At 36.1% G+C, this 18,158-nt stretch overlaps 1 protein-coding gene across 2 annotated transcripts in view; it reads right to left on the bottom strand.

Annotated features, from left to right (window-relative positions):
* Positions 1–11,124, bottom strand: part of ACYP2 (acylphosphatase 2) — a 205,455-nt gene extending 194,331 nt beyond the window's left edge. The window contains exon 1 of one of the 2 annotated variants that reach the window (XM_044663333.1): positions 10,792–11,124. In XM_044663333.1, coding sequence (XP_044519268.1) covers positions 10,792–10,954 — 163 coding nt within the window. In that variant the 5' untranslated portion in view covers positions 10,955–11,124. Of the gene's footprint in view, positions 1–3,227; positions 3,285–10,791 lie in introns of those variants that run through there. The other variant, XM_044663334.1, reaches the window with a different exon arrangement.
* Between the last annotated feature and the right edge of the window lie 7,034 nt (positions 11,125–18,158).

Here is an 18,158-nt window from a genome sequence, read left to right as displayed (position 1 = left end):
CTAGACCCCCATTGCCTACCCTTACCACTCTTCTGCCTTGGAGCCAATAAGACAGAAGGTAAGGGTTTAAAAAAAAAAAAAAGAAGTAAAAAGAGGCAGTTGTTTATTCCCCTTAATGAAAGAAAGCACTACAAGGATGGGCTAAGAAGTGCCAACTGACTAAGCAACAGTCAAACACAAGGCTCCTCCCCACCTCCCCAACCAGGCTTTGGCCTACAAATCAAAACACCTGTGCTTCCAACCCAACTCAGGTGAGGCACAAAGGGAAATAACAGAGCTGTTCATTGCCCCTTCTGTCCTTCATCAGTCTCCCTCCCAAGCCTGTCCCAGAGTCCTCGACCAACAAAAAGATAACAAATTAGTGTTTATAAGCTAAATACTTATTCTGAGAATAGCACATTTAATTCTGTCCCACACAATTTTGATAACAAAATTTCACATGAGTTTTACAAAGTTATATAGTCCAAATTGTCTCCTTTCAGTTTTCTCTCCTCACCTCCCAAAGCTGGTAAGCAATTCAATCTGTGTTATATTTGCTTTTTCAAGCAAAACATGTTTCTATATTATTCATATTTGAGAGTGAATCATCTTATAAAACCAAAACTCTAAAACATATACCCAAATAAACAAGTGATAAATCCTTACTCCAATAGTTCTTACTCTGGAAGTGGACAGAATTCTTTTTCATGTCTCCCAGAATTGTTCTGGATTATATTACTATTTTCCTGGTTCTGCTTATTTAATTAATATCTTAAAAACTATATATAGTTAAGATTAAAAATGATAGACTGATATAATAAGAGAAATTAGTAGTTTAATTAAAGCCATGGCCATGTTGGTAAAATATATATAAGACCGCACCTATCTTTTATATTTACTGCCGGAGCCCATTCTCTCTCCCGCTCGCCAGCCAGCTCCTCAGGAAGACCAAGGGCTTTCTTTAGGCCCTCCTCTCATTTAAACTGTCCTATGCGTGGACGTCCCCACGCCCAAAGAACGGGAAACCGGAAACCCATTGGAATCACAGGAAATGTAGTCTGATAGTCCCCACGTGTCCATAGAAAATTTGTAACATACTTTTAAATGGCATCTCCCCAATTCCAAATATGTATATATATATATATATATATATATATATATATACATAGCCCCCAGAGAATTTCATTCCTTACTCTTCTATATGTAACTTATTTAATACATTGTGGAATACTTTGTCTATCCTTTTTACACATAATATCTCGTCTGTTTTTACAATAAGAAGGTAAGCACCTTTTGGGTAAATTCATCTATATGGCTATCAAACATTCACAGAAGCCACCTTTTTGCAAAAACTGTTAGTCATATGTTCATATATAGGATTAGATCCTTAGCAGTCATCCTCCTGAGGGAAGAATGAAGCTAAAAATGAAACTAAACTAAATAATTGGAGTGAAAGGTTTTTGTTTTTGTTTTTAAAAAGACAAAATATATAGTTCAAATATAATTGTTTCTAATGAGATACAAAGGCATTGAGCATATTCTAATACTAAGTTGTAAAAATCAAGTATATATAAAACTTTTAAACTAAAAATATTGAATCTAAACATTAGATCTTCAAAGATTCTTTAAAAAAAAAACACCAGCACCTTATTTTCAGTCTTAGACTCTAAGGATCAAGTTGAATGATTTGCCCAGATTCACGTAGGTATGAGGTGTCTGAAATCATATTTGAACCTAGAATTCCCATTTCCAGGTCTGACTATCTATCCTATGAGCCACCTAGCTGGCCCTATAGAATTTTTTTCAATGGTTACATGATTCTTGTTGTCTCCTTCCCCATTCCTGAAGCTGACAAGCAATTTCATTGAGTTATACATATATTATCACTCAAATCCTATTTCGATATTATTCATTTTGTAATAGAGTAATCTTTTAAAACCAAAACCCCAAATCATATGCCAATACAAACAAGTGATAAATCATGTTTTCCTCTGGATTTCTACTCCCACAATTCTTTCTCTAGAGGTGGATAGCATTCTTTCTCATTGGTCCCTCAGAATTGTCCTGGATCATTGCATTGCTTTTAGTGACAAAGTCAATTACATTTGATTGTCCCACAATGTTTCAGTTATTGAAGATATCAGTTCATAGTGGTCTTTCCAGTTCCTATAGATTCTTTTAAATTCTCCTTTCAGTCAGTTATTGGTAGTTTCTAAATTGAGTTCTGTGATGTGAAAAAGGGAAGATGAGGAGGAGAAGGATGGGAGAAAGGAAGGAAGGGAACAGAAGGTAGGAAATAGGAAGGAAGGTAGCCAAGCTGAGGTAGCCCCAAACCCAGAGGGGGAAATTGACTGGAGCCCTTGGGAGCTCAATTAATCAGGCTACACCTTTAGGAATAGAATAACTAGGTTTATTTAGATTAGGAAAAGTTAGGTAAGGGAAAAGGTTAGGAGTAGATCTCTGAGAGGGCCAAGGTTCTCCTCCGTTCTCTAAAAAAGGCCCTTCAACCTGTCAGGGAAAAAGGCACCTTCACTGGTGGGGGAAAAAGGGTCCCAAATTCTAGCTCTCCATTTCTCTTATATCTTCCTCAAACACCTCCCACAAAGGAAGAGGGATGTGTCTGAGGAAATTAGGGTAGAGTATCCTGGGAGAGGTAGTCTCTCAGGGTCAGTGCATTTTAAAATGCCCATTCCCCTTGTGATCCTTTGGGAGACCAATCTCCCCAATGGGTTATAACAAACCTAAATAAATTTACCATCACAATAAAATAAAGGGAATATACATCAATACAAGAGGGAAATGGCAATAATTTTTTTTTACAACAAAAGAAAACCAAATACTTGGCACTTTTTTACAAAAAAAAAAAATCAGAGGGCAGTCCTCTTCTTTCACAACAAAATATATATACATGTAAAACAAATGAATTTAACAAAACAAATGAATTTTTTGCCAAAATAAATGAATTTAAAACTCCCCAAAGTTCAAATTTTGCATATCCGGTTTTTCTCTCAGGTTCCTGGATCAGCTAGTTTAGACAGAAATAAAGAACAAGAAGAAGTACAGGATATGCAAATTGCCATTATAGAGATTCATAATTAGATGTGGTTCATTTCATATTAATAAGATTAGAATCATAAGGTTTGAGTTAGCTTTCACAATACAACCTAGTAATTGGTAAAGCAAAATTTTAGTGACTGTATTAAATTATATTAATCTGTTTTTTAAGAAATTTTAGAGAAAGATGTTACCAGTAATCTGGCCTGGGAAAAGCAGATCTGCCAGAGAAACTGCTCTGAGAGCCAGCATGATTCCAGAAGGCCTAAGAAAGGGAAGATGAGCCCAGAAATCAAACAGCTACATTATGAGACTGAGTCCTTGGATGTAATGGACTGAACAAGAGCACATGGGCTACCTCCTGATATATAAAGAATTCCTCCTGAATATGGTCTCTATACAAAACATATTCGATAACAGTAATGTACACATCTCTTTTGTTCCTCATTTAAAATGAACAAATCTTATAGATTTTGCATTCTCTATACCTTTCAGTCAATGATATGGCTTAAATTCTGATGCCATAAAACATCATTTGTGAAAGTCCAATTATCCTATTCTCATATTTTAGATATCCTAATACATGTTTTAGAAATTCTCAGAATTAGAAATAAGAAAGTATGCATATGGATAATTAGTTGCTGATGTCTTCTTAATAAGCTTTCTGGGTAATAATACTATGATTTTCCAGAGTTTGGTATCTGTAATGCAAGGTGGCTAACAGAAACTTTTGTTTCTGTAATTTCTAATGGTCACAAAAAGTCAGTTAAACATCTTAGAATCTTCAGAAAGTCAGTTAGAATTTGAAGCTATAAATAGAGGTGAAGTTCCAACTGACAGGGCTTTTGCCTTCTGGCTTTCACTGTGGCTGGAGGCTTTTGCTTTGGCTTAACCTGTTGGCTTTGGCCTAACTGCTTCGGCCTTGGCCTGTGCTTATTTTGTCTTGGGAAATTTGGACCTACCTCATTTCTCTGGACCCCTCCCTGATCTCCCATCTCCATCCCTCCCCTTCCCTGAATTTCCTTCGGGTCCTGGTGGAAGGGAGGGCTTGGTGATTAGACATTGTGGGTTTAGTTTCTATAGGCTAGTAGAGTATCCTCAAATAAGTTACCCCTAGCTTAATGATTTGATAGAGACTTTACTTAAAAGGCAGTCAAATGACTGGGAGAGCCGGACTCTCTCTGTCTAAACCTCTCTGTGACCCATCCCCCACCCTCACCCTCTCCCTAGCAGCAGTTAGAATATCCTGAACTCCCTCCCCTTCTGACTGACCCTGGTATTAATAAATCCTCTTGTTACCTATTCAAACCCTCTGGTGAGTCATTGTGTTGAAAATTAAGACAAGTGCTCAAGAGGAAGGAATCATTTTTCTTTTATTTCTTGAGAAAACTCGGGCATCCATCTTGGCAGGAAGTATCCCTCCCCCCCCCAGACTTTCTCCAGCCATCAGTTTGACTGGCAGGGAGGGGCCCTCTCGACCCCTCCCTCAAGAGACTTTAGAAACTAACAAGGAAAACTCTCCAGCCAAACCTAAACATTTCTTACTGGCCCTAATTTCCTCCCTGTATCCTCTGTCTCAAGCCTCTGGGAATAAACCTGTTTGAGCTGCCCTCTCCTACATACCCCATTTCCTCTATCTCCCACATACCTTCCCATACCTTCTTTCCTCCTCCAATCACCTTATAATCACCGAATATCCCCTTTATCAACTTCCTCACACCCAAATTGCATTTCATTGACCCACTCAGATTATAATTATTTACTTCTTGATAACATATCTTTATTTATTTGAAATGTCTTTTTAAAAAAATGTTGTCAAAACTGCGTCACTTCTAGCAGAAATTTTTTCTGTCATATAAATCTGAGTTTGTCCATCCCATTATTCTGATAGGTCACATTGGAGCTGGAGTTATATGCAGTGTCCATTCTTTACCTATAGAGTTTCTTCTGATTTGTAGTAAAGTTTGACTTCAGATCTAATTATTCTATAGTCTCACTATAGAAAGCTAATTCTAAAATGATTCCTACATCAGGAACTAGTCTTTTCCTATTTGTTAAGGTATAGTAAATTCATTTCTTCAATACTTCCAGAGTCTTCTATATCTCCCCTTGACAAACATATTCATTATATATATATAGGTATGAGACTTCTGAATAGCTTATAATTCTTTGGCTTCTTCTATTTTTTAATGCTGACCCAAATTTTCCAATATACTTACCACTATACTCCCTTGTACCCACCTTTCCACTGAGGTCACTAAATATCAAAGTATGTATTGACTTGTTTTGGAGGAATTCATGCATTTTCTATAACAGCTATTGCTACATATATTGTAGTTTTGCAATCATGTTCATGATATTCCTTGAGTATGTGCTAATCATGGCTGATGTAAGGTAAGAGGAGCAAGCACTAACATGAGAGGATATTTTTATTGCCCTTAAACTATCTAAAGAAACAAACTTCACAACTCCTTTATTTGTCTAAGAAGAATCTACAAGCCATCTTCGTATCTTATGATTTCATTTATAGTAATATCAATATAAAAATTCAGTTTTTCTTCTTCTAGTAGCATACTGACTTCTTGATCTGTCATTTGGAATAACAAAAAACAATTAATATTTATATGGAGTAGAGAAACAATTCTTACACCATCTGCATTCTTTACCAACCACTGGGCAACTGAAAATAAGCTGAGTCAAGTAGGAAGGGGACCAAAGAACTGAGCACTATTGTGTATGGTATGGCAGCCAAAAAATCAATAACATGATTTTGGTTTACATTAACAAAAAAAAAAAATTTAATTCATCTACATAATTTCCCCTTATTGACTCCTTTAGCTGCATCCCCAAAATCTTAACAAATCATTTCATCATTATCATAGTCTTTCACACAATTATCATTTCTATTATTTGTTTTTTGGTCCATTTGTTATTTAGAATATAATTATTAAGTGTCTATTTGGGTCTGTTTGGTTTGTGGTCCCTGGATTTAAATACTATTTTTATTGTATTAAAATCTACAAAGGATATTTAACACTTCTACCTTTTATATTTGTTTGCAAAATTCCTGTGACCTAATACATGACCAATTTTTGTTTTTAAAATAGATATGTATATTCTTTGAACATATGTATGAATATGTATGTATATCCTTTAGGAGTCCCATTCATTAGACATCATAAATCTTTTAGCTTTATTCTCCCCCCCAATTTGTTGAATTCAATATTTTTCTCTTATCTGTTATATTTGTCCAAATTTAAAAGAAAGATATTAAAGTCTTTTACTATTCCTATGCGGTCTCTGTCTTCTTATAATTGTGTTAATTTTTCCTTTATTTAGATGTTAGGGCATTTATAACATGTTTAAATATTGATATTGTCATCCATGGTCTCAGAATAATATAATTTCCTTGTTTATCTCTAATCATGTTGTAAATTTTTAGTTTTGCTTTATCTGACAGCATAATCATGCTATATATGTGTGTATAATATTCAGGTTTTTTTAGATTTCCCTGATACACAGAAGATGTTTCAGCCTCTCATTTTTGTTAGAATGTCTTTAAAGTTATGAGATTTAGTTTATATCTTATTCTATTTGTGTTTCTAGTGTTGCTTTTTATTCTGAATTAAGAATTTGTTTTTGTTCTCTTTTAGGATAATAATCTTGTGGGAAGGGAATTTCCCTCCCCATTATGTCACTTTGTTTGATGTCATCAATCAGTGACCTTGAGGTCATTTACCATTGAGATGAGCAGGTATAGACAAACGCTTGGAGAAAAGAAGTTGAAACCAAAGAAATGGGAAGCTTATCCCCCAGGCACTGCCCCCATGGTGGGTGCCAGACAAATTGAGGAACTATAACTGTCCTAAAGTGAGATGTGGGAGAGCTAATGGGTGGAAAAAACTACTTATATAAGGTGAGACCAGGAGTCTGCTCATTCTCTTCTGGCTGGAGCTTAGAACCTGAAGGAACCCCAGTTGGTGGTGAGCTTCAATCCATCAAAGGGCAAATAGAGTAGTAAGCTAGTCTCTACCTCTTTCCTACATTTCCCTCTCTTTACTATCACTACTTTGATGTAATAAAGCTACTAGGAGCCTCATGATTTAATTTTAACGATTACATTCTCACTCTTTAGTTATTTTGTTTATTCAACTTTATGCAACCCATTGACCCATTTCAATCCTCACTTTTCCTCTAGCCAGTCTTCTTATTGAAAGTGTATGAGTTATTTTCTTTTCACTGTTTACCACTGATTTAATTAGGGGACATCACTCATTATGTTCCACATCCTTTTTTCTCTAATATGTATTTAGAAACATTTGCAGTCATTTAGCTATCCTTGTTTCCATCACCTTTTCTGAAAATGGGTGGGCAGTTACAATCTGTCCCTTCTTGACACATAATGATGTGGAAAGATCAGGGATAGAATGTGCCAACAAAGATTGTAATATCATCAGGGAAAATGCTAAATTGTAGGTTAGATTGGTAGTCTGCTAGAATATGAGGGCTGATAGGGGAGATAGGATGTATGTACTGAGAGTATACATTAGGGATCTGAATTCTGTTGATTCCTATGATTATCATCTTGCTAGGCTTCTTAGTGGTTCAACTATTGGAGCCCAATTTTTGTTATTTTGGCATTTTTGGCTTTAATCTTGACTCAAAATTCCTCTTTTGGTGAGTTTTTGAGCATTCTCCATGTTGGTCATGTTACCCATAAACTATCAATATTTTTCTATGATGTTATATGGCTGAGTCATGGAATACTACCTTCTTCAAAAAAATAAAGTTTCAGACAATGAAGAAGTAAACGGAGTGAGCAGGCAGTAGCCTATTTAGCAACAGGAGAAACAATAAAGTATATCACTAAAAAGATAAAGTACTAGAAAAAGAAGTTTGACTAGTTATGTAGCAACAATGAAGGAAACTCAAGGAACTGTCCACATGCTTGACTGGAATCCATACAACATTAAGAAATCTAGAAGGCTTTAGCATGTCATATAAGCTGAAAAGGTATGGACAGATAATGATCTGTGCCATTATAGAGTACCAACATTGATGAGGACAAACATCCAATGAAGTGAGAATTAACAATAATAAAAAACAACTTATTTATGTGATGTCATAAATGTATAAAACATTTTTTTACAACAACACTCTCAAGTAAAAATATTTGTATTATTATAGCAGAGTCTTCAGGATCTTAGAGAAAAGAAACAAAGAAGAAGATAAAGATAGGGATCAATAGCTGCATAGATCCAGAGAAAGTTGAAGACACAGATGGGAGAAAGTATAGGGAATTAAAATATTAAACTATCTCCCTTAACAGCTTATCCTGTGATCATCTCTTCTCTCAATTTCTTTTAAATATTTATTGATTTAATTTGTTTTTTTTTTATCACCTTCATTCCCAATGTATCCCTTCTCCACCGTTACTAAAAAAAAAACTATCTCATATAACAAAAGGGAAGAGTGGGGAGAAAGGGGCAAAAACTAACCAACACATTAATTAAGTTTTATAATGTATTTAAAGTTTCATAACCATAATTGGCCTCCTTTGTAAAGAAATGGTACATTTATATCTTAATTCAGAGTGAAGTTTGAACATTAAAATTACATAACATTAAGTTTTAATATTTTAATAACTATTGCTATTCCTTCTATTTACATTTTGAAGTCTCTGTAGATATTATTTTCCTGGTTCTGCTATATTTGTCATCAGTTATCTATATCATTCACTATATATATATATATACATTATTTATATGTCTTCACAGTCAGTGTTTCTTATGGCATTACCATATTGCATCACATTTTTAGTTATTCCCCAGTAAATGAGCATCTACTTATTTGCTACTCCAAAAGTAATTTTTGAGGTATATTAGTCTTTTCTTTGACCTTTTTGGGGGTCTATGTCTGGCTAAAAGAGTTCTGGATCAAAGAGTTTTTCTTAATCTTCATTTTCTCTGGGGAGGAGGCGGGAGATGGTAGCATAAAGGTAGATTAAACAAAACAACTGAACAGACAAAATATCTTAAAGGATTTAAAGAACAAAAAATTATTAATTCAGAATAAAAAACAATGCTAGAAACACAAGAGGAAAATCTAAACTATATCTCCTAACTTTAAATGTGAGTAGATTAAACAATCAGGTAAAACAAAAGAGGGGTTAAGTAAGAAAGCAAAACCCTACAAACTACTATTTAAAAGAAACAGACCTAAAAACCAAAGACATTTCTAACATAAAAGTGAGAGGTTGAAACATTTACTATTCATCAGGGAAATCTAAAAAAAACAACTAGTTATAATCATAATAACAGATAAAGCAGAAACAAAAATTCACTTAAGGAAATTATATTATCTTTAAAGAAATCACAGAAATCAGTATCAATATTTAAACAAATGCTACAAATGCCCTAATATCTAAATTCAAGCCAATAGAGTTCTTAGGACTTCCTTGGATGAAGAGAAACAAGCAAAAGAGATTTTTGCAACAACCAAAATTGCCCCCCACTCCTAATGTCACTAAGGATGCTACAAAACAGATCATGTAAGCAATACAGGGATCTCGAAACTAAGTTTCACATTTCCTTATTCTATGTACAATATAAACTATATCTTAAGGTGTGAAATACACCTATGTACCTCTCCTAGCACCCAGCACAGTGATTTGAACACAGAAAACTACTTGATGCATTTTTGTCCAAAAATGAATAAAATATTGATAGTGTATAAAATTTCCCTTCCTGTAACATACCCCCAAGCAGAAGCTATATAACGCTCCACAAAAAAAGCCTCTATATATTTTATGATGCTTGTTTCTCATCCTACATTGCTGCCCATAAGTGTGCTTATATATTACATTCCCAGGAAATGCATAAAATTAAAAAAAAGAAAAAGAAAAGAAAGAAAAAAAGTTGAAGATTGCCAACTCTCTCCGTGTAGGCACAGAAGTAATTCATCCTAAGGACTCAAGATTTTTAAGATGGCAGTGTTTTAAAAGCTCTCCTAGGGCCATTTTTAGATTTTCCTGAATACACTTGACTGGGTTATTTAAGTCTTTCCAGTCTCGCTGGTCTCAGCAAGTATGGGGGCCTGGAAATCAAAGGCTCCATAGTTCAAATGAAGAGAAGAGAATAAAATAAAACAATCCCTTTTTCTTTCCTATCTTTTCATCCTCCCCTTCTTGATCCCATTTCCTCCCTCTTTACTTTGACTCTTCACGTTCATCCTCCTTCTTTTCCTTCACTTTCTTCTCTCCTTCCTCTATTTTTTCCCCTCTCCTTTCCCATTCGAGGTTTTTTTTCCTCTCCCTTCTCCACTTTTCTCTTTTTCCTCTGCCAGTTCCCCCTCCCCCGCCCTCTCTTTTCTCACTTTCCTCTCCCTTCTTCACTTCCCCCTCTTCGACTCTCCTCTCTCCACTCTGCACTTCAACCCTCCGCCCTCCTCGACTTTCCTCTCCTCCTCCCCTCAGTTTCCTCTTTTTCTCCTCCCCTACTCTCAGATCTCCCCCCACCCCCGCCCATTTCCCTCCTCCCGGAGGAGGAGGGCGCCAGCTTTCCAACGCATGCGCACCCAGCCTCTTTTCCACCCGGACCCATTGCAGCGTCATGGCCGGGTAGCGGTCAGGTTACCCTTGGGTAGGAGTCTTTTACCCTAGCTTTCTCTCCTCCCCCCACCTCCTGTTCTTACTTTGACCTTCTCCATTTTAAGGGTGGAGGTACGGCTGGAGGAGAAGGAACGTCGCGCCGTACGTACCCTGCACTCTGCCGAACACCTCGTAGTCCACAGATTTAAGGGTCTTAGCGGTCGACATGGCGGCGGCGGCAGCGGTAGCGGTAGCGGAGGGTATTCGTCGGAATAGCTGCGGCAGGAGCCGGGAGACTGAGGCGCCCAGGAAGGCGAGGGGGAGGGGAGCCATCAGTCCCTGTCCCGCCGCCAGCGCGCCCCCTTCGGCAGATCGGGGACGGAATCGCGCAGGGATCACGCTTCTGGGAAAAGCAAAGAATCCCCGAGCTGCTGCTGTCAGGAGCAGGAGAGTAAAGTGAAGACCACCATTCTATTAGAAATAATAGAAAAGAACAGAGACACCCTCCCACCCTCCAGCAACACAGGAGGGTGTTCTCTGGCCTCTGCTGAAATGTGTTTATGTTGGAAGTCTTAACATTTGCCAGACATCATCTGGGTGCAAGACCTCAGTTCAAGAATATCAAAGTTCAGAGGATTGAGGAGTTTTACGGCTTCATTGCCGACTCTTAGATGAACCATTTTTTGCAGGTTCCCATTTATGCTATCAGATTGGTTTTCTGGAAATTTTATTGACCTAAAGATGGATTCTAAATGGAATAATTTCAGGACTTAAGAAGTGATAGAAAAGTCTTCCCTGAACTCATTTTACAGATAAGGAAAATGAAATGCAGAGCAGCGATTAAGTTACTTGCCCAAGGTTGCATGGCTAGTAAATTAACAGGTAGTATTTAAATCCAGGTACACTGATACCAGAGTTTAGTTTCTGAGTTTAAATGCCATCTGTTTAACTCTACTAGGAACAGCAATTTTCCATCTTAGAATCAGTGTTGTGTATTGGTTCCAAAGCAGAAGAGAGCTAAGGACTAGAATAGGGGTTAAGTGACTTGCCCAGAATCACACAGTTGGGAAATGTCTGCTGCTGAATTTGAACCCAGAACCATCCTTCTTTAGGCCTGGTTCTCAATCCACTGAGCTGCCTGTCTCAGCTATTTTTTATTTTATTTATTCAATTCAAACACATTAAGTATCTACAATATGTAAAATGCTAGTCTCCAGGAAATACATTATTTAAAGTCACACTCTGCATTCATGGAACTTAAAGACTGGTAAAGAGATAAAATATACTTGGTAACTGTAATATGAAAACAAAATGGGTTCAAATACTATGTCAGGTCCAAGAACGTAAACTTGGAAAAGACTTCTTGGAAGACAAACTTCTAGCAGGTGAATACAACTTGTTAGTGTACATCCTTTACATTATAAACTTTAGAATTGTAGTTCACATTTGATTGTAGTTCAGGGCTTACAGATCACTTTCCTTAAGGCAATCCTGTGAATCACTGTCTTATAGATTAAAAAACTAAATTTCAGTGGGGTTAATCAGTGTGTTCAGAGCTGAAGATACTAAGACAAATGCCACAATGATCACTACTTGCTAAGATATTGAGGGAGATAAGGGTTTAGGGAGGAAGGAAGGAGAAAGAACTGCATACATGTTGCTACATATAAAATAAGAACAAGACAAGTGGAGTAAGGGTAGGAGTAGTGAGAACCTGAAGAGGACTCATGTAGTAGGTGGTACTTGAGATGACCCTTGCAGGGATTCTGTGAGAGGTAAGGAAATTCTTGGCATGAATAACAATAGGGAGGCATAGAAGTAAGAGATGGAATGCTACATAAGATAACAAGAAGGCCCCTTTGACTTGCCTTCTTGGAAGTGAGGTGGGGGTGGAACAATGTTGGAAAGATGACATATTATTTACCCAGGCTCACACATATAGTGGCATAATTCCAATATGTTTCAGAAATTTCTCTCCCAATCTTTTTTTTTAAAAACCCTTACCTTCCAACTTAAGAATCAATACTGTACTATGTATTGGTTCCAAGGCAGAAGAGTGGTAAGGGCTAGCCCAAGATTACACAACTAGAAAGTGTCTGAGGCCAGATTTGAACCTAAAGACCTCCTGTCTTTAGGCCTGGCTCTTAATCTGCTGAGCTACCCAGCTCTTCTCCCTTCACCCCCCTCCCCCCAATCTTTCCACTCTTTTCCTTCCCTTCTCTTCACTCTCCAAAAAAGAGATAGGGATAGATGCAATTTAAATTTATTAAATTAATTAAATCATCTTTAAAATAAACCACATTTTTCAAATTAGGAATGTTCCCACTATGCAATTATCCACTTCTTTTCCTTTGTAAACAAAATCAAAGAATTTGAGAATTAGAAGGGACCCAATGGCTATCTTGTTTAATTCATAGATAAAAGGAATCCCAAACTAAAATACCTAACAAGTAGTTATCTACCCTCTGCCTGAAGACCTTGAAGGAGAAAGAACCCACCACCTCTTGAGGCAGCCCAATGCATTTCTGAACAACAATTAGTTAAGAATTTTTTCCTAATATAAGTCTAGATTTGTCTCTGTAACTTCTACTTGGTTCTTTCCTTTTAGAACAAACCAACTCTAATCCTTTCATTTGACAGCCCTTCAAATACCTTAAGGAATAACTTTTATGTCCACCTGAGTCTTCAAGCTAAATATCTTCTGTTCCTTCAATTGATCCTCATATCATAGATTCAAGGCCATTTGGCATCCTAATTGCTATTCCCTAGAACTCTCCAATTTATCAACATCCTTCCCAAACTGTGGATCTCAGAACTGAACACAGTATTCCCAAGTGAATTCTAAAAATGGCAGAGTATAATGGGACCCATTACCTTCTTATTCCTTCTTATTCCTAGAAGCTATGCTTCTCTTAATGTAGCTCAAGGTACCATGAGGTTTTTGGCTACCATCATACTATTGATTTGTATTGAATTCATAATCCACTAAAACTTTAAGATCTTTTCCAGAACAACTACTATTTAACTATACTTCTTCATCCTATATTTGTAAAATTGTTTTTGTGTGTATTTAAGTACTTACATTTATGTCTATTGAAGTTCAAATTCTTAGATTCAGTGTCAACAAACATGTTTACTATGTGCTAGTTACATCCTGAGAGCTAGAAATAAAAAGAGAGACAAAAATAATCTTTGCTTCATGAAGCTTACATTCTAATAGAGAGACAACATAAAATGCAAAAATTATACATCCAAAAAATGGAATATGATCTCGTAAGAAAAGGACTAATGTTTGGAAAGCCCATTAATGGCCTCCTGCTTAAAATGGAATTTTAGCTGCCTCTTCATTGAAGCCAGGGGTTAGAGACAAGAAAGGAGACCATTCCTTGTGGTCTCCAATGTGATAAGGCACAGTTTGGAGATATAGTGTCTTGTTCAAGGACTAATAAATCACTAGGTTATAGAGTACATATTAAAGAATAAAGTATAAGAAAATATAGGAAAGGTCTAAGTTTTCAAGAATTTTAAGTATAAGAAAAGCCCTTATTTTTTTATCCTGGAGGTATTAGAGAAATATAGAATTTATTTAGTAGAAGAATATGATTGGATCCATACTTTAAGAAAATCACTTTGGCAACTGAATGGAGGATAGACTGGAACAGGGAAAGAGATAAGGCAAAAAGACCAACCAGTGGTTATTGCAATAGTCCAGAAATCAAGCAATGAAGGCATTCTATTCTATTGGCTATATGAGTAGGATGTTGCAGCATATATAGGAGATTTTGTATAAGTAGAAATGACAAGACTTAGAAATTGATTGGATATATGGGATAACAATGAGGACTTGATATTGTAAACACTGAGGTTGTTTATCTGCATGCCTGAAAAGACAGTGGTGCCCTATAGGAAAGATGAACAGTGGGGAGTTTTGAGGGGGAAAAGGTGAATATGGTGCATTTGAGAGGCATATGGTTCATTCACTCCAAAATGCCCAACAGTTGGTGTTTTGAAATTGGAGCTAAAGAGAAAGATTTGATTTTATAAATCGATCAGAGAATAATATGAATAAAAATGTTAATTGAATTTCTAGAAGCTTATCAGATCACCAAGTAAGATAATACAGAGGGAGAATCAATAAATCAAGCAGTATACATTTATTAAGTACATAGTATTTCCCAGTGCTGAGCTCTGGGGATACAAAAAGAGGCACAAGAAAGTTCCCACCCTTAAGGAACTTAAAATCTAATGGAGGAGACAACCTGCTAACAAATATATACAAGCTATATACAGAATAAATATGAAATAATTAAAAGAGAGAAAGCATTGGAATTAAGTAAGGTTAGAGAAGGCTTCATGTAGAAGGTAGAATTTTAGCTGGGACTTAAAGGAAGCCAGGGAGGTCAGTAATCCAGGGGTGAAGGGAAAGTCTTCCAGGCATGAGGGACAGCTAGAGAAAATGCCCAGAGCAAAGAGACAGAGTATGTTTGTTCATGGAACAGTCTGGAAGCCAATGCCACTGGATCAAAGAATAAGTGTGGTAAGAATACTGGAAAGGTAGGAGGGGAATAGGTTATCAAGGGTTTCAAATGTCAAAAAGTATTTTGTATTTAACTTTATAGGCAATAGGGAGCCTCTCTGTTTTAGGAAAATCACTTTAATGACTTTAGGTATCAATCTGATTCATTAAACAGAACAATAGTAACTTAAAATGTTGGAGCAACTTGAACAATCCCTCCCCTAAACCAATCTGGTTACACTTGGAGAAAAGTAGTGATCTTAACTGAATTAAGGTGTTCCTACTCTGAATCATATTAACTATGCTAATTAATTTCCTTGGAATTCAGAGTTCCTTAAAGTGACTAGATTTTTGGTAAGGAGAGGAAAAGATCTTAGTGGAGGGCACTGTTTTCCTCATTTTTTTTTTTAAATCCTTACCTTCAATCTTAGAATCAATACTATGTATTGGTTCTAAGGCAAAAGAGTGGTAAGGGCTAGGCAATGGGGGTTAAGTGACTTGCCCAGGGTCACACTGCTAAGAAGTGTCTGAGGTCACATTTGAACCTAGGTCTCTAGGCCTGGTTCTCAATCCACTGAGCCACTCAGCTGCACCCCCTTATTTTGATTGTCTTTTAGTCATTTTTGCTTTGTCTGACTCTTCATGAACCCATTTGGGATTTTCTTGGCATAGATACTAGAGTAGCTTGTTATTTTCCTTCTCCACATCATTTTACAGATGAAGAAACTGAAACAAACAGGGTTAAGTGACTTGCCTAGGGTCACTCAGCTAGTAAGGGTCTAAGACTAGATTTGAATTCATAAAGATGAGTCTTCTTGACTTCAGGCTCAGCACTCATGAGTTCCATCTAATTGATTCTCAGTTTAAGTATTGATAAAGTTATGTTTTTTTTGTTCAGATAAAATCAAAAGGGTTAAACCTGTAGAAATATTTATCTTAATTTTTTGAAGCGAAAAAAGCAGGCCTTGATATGTTTCTATGTTAATCAAAAATTGTTAGCATAGGGCCATGACATTTGAGACCTATGCTGGAGTTGAACTGTCAACAGCTACCATTTGAGACGTGTCATGTAACCAATTCTGAATCCATCTGATTGCATTATCATCTAATTTAGGCATCTCCACAAGAATAATATAATTTATCAAAAGCTTTACTAAAATTGAGACAAATTATATCTACAATTTCTTTCTTTACTAGTTTAGTAATCTTGTAAAAAAAGAAAAAAGAAATAATGTAGAATCACCTGTTTTTGAAAGCATGCTATCTCTTTGTAATCAGTTTCCCAATCTAAATGTTCACCAACCATCACTTGAATGTTCTAACTAGAATGATCTCATAAATGAAGGTAAAACCAATATTTTGAAGTTGGATGCAGCTAAATCCACTCTAAACTGACAATGTACTTTATGCATCAGCTCTTTTAATAAATAAAAAATATATAATCATTTATCCATTGGGAAGATAATTTAGATATTACATGGTTCCTGCCCTTATGGAGCTTAGACTCTAGAAACAAAAAAGAATATCAACACAAATAGTTAAAATGCAAAAGGGATAAAATGTGATAGCATGTAAAACTTTTAAAAAATCTTAAAGTGGGGCAGCTGAGTAGCTCAGTGGAGTGAGAGTCAGGCCTAGAGACGGGAGGTCCTAGGTTCAAACCCGGCCTCAGCCACTTCCCAGCTGTGTGACCCTGAGCAAGTCGCTTGACCCCCATTGCCCACCCTTACCACTCTTCCACCTATGAGACAATACACCGAAGTACAAGGGTTTAAAAAAAAAAATCTTAAAGCATCCTATAAATACTAGCTATTGCTTGTCCATTGTCACAGAACTATGAATAGATCTAGGACTTAATTCAGGTCCTAATTCCCAATCTAATGCTCTCTCCATATACCATTATACCATGATGGATAAATTTATAATATAAAATCCCGATATCAAATAGCCCATATTATAGCTGTTTCCTCTGTATCTAAGTAATAAAGGAATTCTAGTCTATTTATTATCATCTTACAACCATCTATTGATTCCATAGCCAAAAACTTAACTGCTAAAAAACATATCCCAAAGAAAGAAAACATTGTGAAGTAGACTCTCTTCTCTTCCAGTGGAGAACTATGTTTAGGCCATTATAGTCCAATACTTTTAGGCTTCACTCTCAACTTTAAGGACTAATTTCCCTCTACCCAACTATATTGCGAAAAAGCTGATTGCCAAAATATATGCTTAGAATAGAAGGCAGGAGGAGAAAAGCACAAATATGTAAAGCCAAAGATTTTTGGGCATAGCTAATGTGAGAATTTGTTTCTCTTGAATAAGCATATTTCATATTTATTATAATTTATTACATATTTATAACAAATCATATATATTATATTATGTTACATATATATTTAAAAATAAAAATAAATAACTCAAAAAACCTCTGCTTTATCTTCTGCTGTATTTGTACCCTAAAAATATACTTTTTTCCTGCTTTTTTGGTGATACATGCATACCATTTTATTGAAGTTATGAGGAGAAGTGGAGCAAAGAATCAGTCTGTAGACTATCATTTTGACTGTTTACTAGAATATTTTTATAAAAAGAATGTGCCCTTTATGGTAACACAGATTCCTATAGAAACAAGTATCCTTCAGTATCCAGTTCAGCAAACATTTTAGCAACTTGGACAACTTTCAATAAAACAGGCAAGGATTACACTTTTTAGTTAACTAACTGAAAAATTATGGCGAAGACAAAATGTGTTGTAGTAGCTCTTGGTTCTCCATCCTGGAGAAGAGAAAAGAAAATAAGTATGCCACCAATGATACACTTGCACAGCCACCTGCTGATAATGAATCCAGTCATGCCTGATATGCTAATAAACCAATAGACTATTTTCTTGGACAGACCATAGTCCATGAATCTCCCATGTGTTGTATGTACTTCAAGGCTCCTCAAATAGATCTGAGTATGGCACCAGTCGTCAGTGTTTCAGGTAAAAAGACTCGGACTGTGGGAGGGAAGGGTAGTTTT

The sequence above is a fragment of the Gracilinanus agilis genome, chromosome 2, assembly GCF_016433145.1.
Source record: "Gracilinanus agilis isolate LMUSP501 chromosome 2, AgileGrace, whole genome shotgun sequence".
NCBI lineage: Eukaryota > Metazoa > Chordata > Mammalia > Didelphimorphia > Didelphidae > Gracilinanus > Gracilinanus agilis.
The sequence above is the reverse complement of the archived record's forward strand: the minus strand, read 5'-3'. Positions and strand labels throughout refer to the sequence as shown.